We start from the raw sequence: 6,000 nt of genomic DNA on the forward strand, positions 1-6,000 counted from the left end.
TTGCAAGCATATGCCACATTTAAGCGCATAAACGGTATCACCAACATCCATTTGGTTCCGTATAAGCATTCTCTTTTGCACTTGCAACTTCCGCAAATAGTCCTTGTTACACAACATTTTAAATGGTTTCGTTGTCCAATAATGCTCAGCATTCAAGGGCTGCAACTGTCCACTATATATGTTTACGTATGCAGCAACACTCTATTGCCTATCAACATAGTTGGTTGCCCCTAAACCAACTTGTTGAAAGCACTCCGTGGCATGTGAGCACAACATGTGGTAGATGGTCCATTTCCCACATGAACACAACCTGTTGATTTCATTTACGGTATGTAGATTATTCCCCCGATATTGACGGATAGCGGTGCCAACTTCAAAAATACCCCGGTCATGATCATAATGTGAATATGAATGCCAATGTGCTCGCCTCCTGTATTTCTCAAATCTTCTCATCAGTATTGGCATAAATTCAACACCCATGTCCATCAATTTCGATATACCTCTATGTCTTTCAACAAACATTTCTGTCATCTGTTTGAATGTCATCCGGACCATGGCAGTGATAGGCAATCCACGTGCAGACTTCAATAACCCATTGAATGAATCCGACACATTTTTAGTCAGGGCCCCCCGTTGTCTGCACCATCAGCATGCAATGTCCACTTGTGAAGCTCATGTCGCATCAACCAATTATAGGCTCTTTCGTCTAACTGCCGGATCGATTCCATGTGCCTCCTGAATTTGCACTGCTAATGATCAGTTGCAGCCATCCACATTAAATCATGTAAGTCCTTGTTGGTATATTTCTTCTGGAAATTGGCCTTCAGGTGCCTCACTCAGTAACGGTGGATATATGCATAGGGTTCCTGCCATTCAGGCAAGTGCTGTACAAAACTTAAATTACCACCATGCCGATAAGATATTAGACAAATACCTTAACGTTGTTTGACAACGTGCTACTTCAAGTGGTTCAAAAATAGCATCTACATCTCTTCACTTTCATGGGCACAAATGGCAAAAGCTAGTGGAAATATTTGTCCATTGGCATCTACTATAATGGAGATCAATAACTTAATATCATACTTTTCATAGACATGAGTACCGTCTATGGAAATTACAGGATGGTAATGCACAAAACCATCAATTGCTGATTTAAATGCCCAGAACACGAATCTGAATATATATTCCGGTATTCTCGGACTCCGCTCATGATTCCATTCAACAACAGTCCCGGGGTTAAATTGTTTCAGTACGGCCATGTACTTGGGTAGAGATGAAAATGACTTATCCCAGACACCATAAATAATTTCAAATGCATGTTTGCACCCGAGATATGCCTTTCTTTTGGTAATAGTACACCCATATTCCTGGTGGACGGATGTAATATACTCTTTGATCTTGTACATAATGGACACTTCCAAGTGTGGAATCAAGACAAGAAAAATCAAGTCAACATCCAAGTTGAAGTGATTCTCATTGAATGTGTCCATTTCTCAAACATGGGTGCTAATATATTTACCCACTTTCCACAACCCTGTTTCCTTCTTGCTCGCACGCAACATCCAGTTACAACCCATAAAGTATCTACGGCATACGACATTATATACCTCTGGAGTTGACTCCCATACTGTCATCTCACGACACTCTCTAACGCTATACATTTTACAAGCCCTGGATAGGCGAGCTTTATTGGGAAAATACATGCCCTTTGCCAACACCGTTGGTCTAGACTCATCCCACATTGCTGACCGAATGTTGTCAACGTCCCTTGTGAAGGCATCCACATCTGGCATACTTGAAAAATTATCAAGGTAGGGAATATGCCTTGAATGAAACGGCACGTGGGACTTTTATACTCTTGGTCTAACGGGAGGTGGAAGAGCATGCTCCCTCGTCAGCTCAGGTTCGACATTCACTTCCTCCACATCTTCACCCTCGTCAAGGAAGGGTATGTCATCTCCAGACTTATTGGCATTGTTGCCAAAATCACTATTATCTTCCTGACTCCGCGCATCTTCTAAATCCCGAGTAAATACGTCGTCTACAAGCAACTAAGTGAGGTCAGGACCATCAAGTTGCTCGTTTTCACTGCACAAACAACAAAATGATAAGCTACTCAAATTGATAAATACTTTATATATAGCTATATCACTTCACTTACAAGTCGTACTGTGTTGACATTCCATGATGGACATTTTCCTGTTGGTGATGACTCCCAGATGGACCACCGTGATCCAACATGCCAAAACTACTCATATTCCAACTGGGCGTGGGGTCATAACTTGTAAAATTCATATCTAGATGGTACCCCTGTGAAATATATGAGTGTTAATATAAATTCAATTCAACAAAAAATAATCATAGTAACACAAAGGAAAATTGAAGTTCACCAGTCGTTTTGTGGATTATGTAAAGTAGGAGAGAAATTATTTCCTCGCTCCTCGTTCACCCGCGGAGATAAGTTTAGATCCGGCCAAACTCTTTCAGCTGGAAGCTGTTGGGCTAAAACTGCTCCACACTAACCACCCGATGATTGAGGGTTATCCCTGCTTTGCACAACCTCATTATTGCGAACGTCTTTAGCCTTGACGTACATTTCCAACAATTTTATCATAATAAATTTCCTGTATTCATTTGGAGTCCCCAAAAGATCTCTTAGAGTTTCATCATCTTCGATGTTAAACTCAGCATAACAAGCAAACCCTTGCGGAGTCACAGAATACAGATATCTTTCGGTTATTTTAAGATTCACCGAACGCTTGCTCAATCTCATTTTGTTGCATAACAACGATACTAGTCTATCGTACTCCATTGTAAGTGACAACTTAACATAACTCTGTGGAGATAAACTATAGCTTACTGAGTTATTCTCCACCATAATCTCACCCTGCCAATATAGTGAAACCTTTACTTTTCGCTCTTCAGACATAATGAAAAAAACTTGAGAATTTAACAACAAGAAAAATTTATCACGAAGTTGGAGTATTTCTGAATGATATTTCTCAAAACCCTTAACGCCTTAATATAAGGTAATGCCCAATCCGGGGGGTCAAATTTTTGGAAGTAAAACGCGGTTTAAAAGGCGTTTTACATATTTGAATTATTGTTATGTTTGTTAAGCGCATAAGAATTATTGGTGGGCCCACAAAATATGTAAATCGCGGGTTCATTACCGCGTTTTATATAAAGCGCGGTAATAGGCCACGTTTTATATAGCAGTCTTATCTGCTTTATATAAAACGCGATCAGTTAGAGCGTTTGATATAAAACGCGGTTATGTATCGCGTTTTACATAGAAATGTAACTTTTTTTACACTTAAAAAAGTATTTTGAGTCCAAAAGAACCAAATTTAGGTTCCGGACTCGTATATTTTCTAATTCTAAAATCTCTAACTGATCTAGTAACTTTGCAATTTCTTAGTCGGTGTTTGGACATAAAAATTGTAAATTTTAAAAAAAATAGTATTTGAAATTATATTCAGGCATATATTTCATTTGAAAAAATATTGCAGTTTTGTGAACGGAGAAAAAAAAAATTCTGAAAATTTTGAAGTTGTCAAATCCACTTTTTGGTTTTTGAAAAACTCATTTTCAATTTTTTTTTTAAAAACTTACAAAACTTTATAGACAAACATATTTTGGAAAAAATAATTTAAAAAAAAAACTTTTTATGGAAAACTGGGCCTTAATCATTTGATCTAATATGCCCCGTCATCCGCCATTAGATAAAAAAAATCTTTATTTGCTGTTGATCCTTGACGGGACTCCAAATTAGGGGTTATTTTATCAAAAGCTGACGGGTGCATTTAGATCCTTTTTCAACAAATTGAATACACGAAGTCCATCCCTTTGGAGTTCTGGCAATTTACTAATAGTAAAGGTTGAATAGATCAAACGTGTAACGAACGATAAAATTGAATAATTTCATATAGTACAAGGGCATGATAAGAAGAATTGGGTGAATTAAGTAAATTTATCTAGTTGAAGTGATTTTTTACTTGTTCATTGCCGTCTAATTTAGCTCCTGAAATATATAATACTTTTTCATCCTTCGTTTAAGTAGTCACGGCTGGAATCACAAAATGAGTTGTCTTTCTAAATCTAAAAGAGAAACCCATGTTATAAATTTCTTAGCTAAACTTATTGATGATAAAGGTGAAATTTCATCTTTTGTATTTCGATTAATGAATCTGCCATGTATTATAAAGTGACATATAAAAGAAAGGCCTGAAAATATAGGGGTCATTTACACATTTGATGCGGAACTATAAAAATTAAAAGTTTTAGAGATAATCCACAGTCCAGTTATCGTGTTATTTGTACATCATGATCCTTTACAAATTTGAATTTAAGAAAATAATCCTTTTAGATTTCTTATGTGTAAAAGACAGATATTTTATATATAAAAGTAAATCTTCCATGTGTAAAAAAAAAAAAGTTAGGGTCATAAAACTAAAAACAAATTTGTAAAGAACCAAAAAGTTAATTGACCAAAAGGTTACTATTTAAACTGTAATATCACGACTCATTACTTCCGTTTAACTATGTCAAATAATATAGAACTAGAATTACTTAACAAAAACTCTTGAATTTAACAACTACTTGAGAAGACTTCTTTCTGTCCCAAAATCTACGTGAACAAGCAGCAGGGGTGGGCGTTCATACTGTTCGAATTGGATATGAACATTACGGTTTGAATTTTCGTTTTTTAGATTGAAGAAATGACAATTTAAATAAGCTCGAATTGGAACGGATTGTTTAAATTCTGTGTCGGATTAATAAGTTTGAATATTTGGAATTTGCGACATCCGAGCCTATAAATTCTTCTTCTTCTATTATTATTATTATTATTATTATTATTATTATTATTATTATTATTATTATTATTATTATTATTATTATTACTATTATTATTATTGCTACCAAAATAAATATCCAAATGAAGTATTCATGTTAAATTATCTATAAGTTCCTCATTCACACATCAATTATCCAAATAAAGCATTCAAGTAATAAAATCATTATCAAGAAAATGCAACAGAGATATTATTTAGGGCGATAAGAATTAGTAACAGTAAAATCATGTCCAAACAGAAAGTAATATGACAGTAACTTAGTAATTAGTATTGAAAATATGAGATAATGTCTAATGCGGATATTAGACTTATAACTATTAGTATATAGACAATAGACTAATGTCTAATGGTACACTAAATATAAAGTATAAAATTTTGAATTTTCAAATATCCAAAAATTTGAAGTACTAAATCTAACATCTAATCCCAGATTCTAAAATTTTAAAAACTAAATCCGAAATCCAATCCATAATCCGAAAATCCAAACAAAAAATTTTAAAAATTCGAATTTCGATTTGAATTTCGGGTTTGCCCAAACTATAGTTTCATATCCGCTTTATGGAAAAAGGGAACTTGAATCCCTTTGTAAATAAAGTCGAGGTTCATATTATTTATAACGTTCATAAATATATCGTCCACAAGTTAATTGGAAAAAAAATTCACAACATTTGTTTTTTTTTCTTTTTTGTGTGTGGAAAAAATGAAATGAAGAGGGGGGGGGGGGGGGGGAACCAAAACGATGATTAAATTAAAGGAATGGCTTTTATTGCAGCAATAGTGATTCTAGTAGTAGTTCTTTTGAACGTATTAGTTAGTATAATGCTGCCAAATGTTTGTTGAAATACAAAGCAACTATTACTTCTTTTTACGTACAGTATGCAAATGATTAGTTCCATTTGGTCATAAATAATAATCCCTCCGGTTCACCATAAGTATCCAATTTGCTTTTAGCACGTCCATTAAGAAAATACTAAATCCTATATAAAAATACCCAGTATAACTAAACTATCCCTAATTAAACATTTAATGTGAGGAGTAAGAAAACTTTTTAGGGATATGTATAGAGGTTATTTTGTAAAAACAAATTGAATTCTTTCTTGATTACATAACTGGACACTTATTTTAAACTAAAATGAAAAAACAA

At 34.4% G+C, this 6,000-nt stretch overlaps 1 protein-coding gene across 1 annotated transcript; it reads right to left on the reverse strand.

Annotated features, from left to right (window-relative positions):
* Positions 1-983: 983 nt before the first annotated feature.
* Positions 984-1,490, reverse strand: LOC138889546 (uncharacterized). The gene has a single exon (XM_070172870.1). The coding sequence runs from the start codon at positions 1,488-1,490 to the stop codon at positions 984-986; it is 507 nt and encodes a 168-aa protein (XP_070028971.1).
* Positions 1,491-6,000: the final 4,510 nt, after the last annotated feature.

This window comes from Nicotiana sylvestris, chromosome 4 (assembly GCF_000393655.2).
Source record: "Nicotiana sylvestris chromosome 4, ASM39365v2, whole genome shotgun sequence".
Lineage (NCBI taxonomy): Eukaryota > Viridiplantae > Streptophyta > Magnoliopsida > Solanales > Solanaceae > Nicotiana > Nicotiana sylvestris.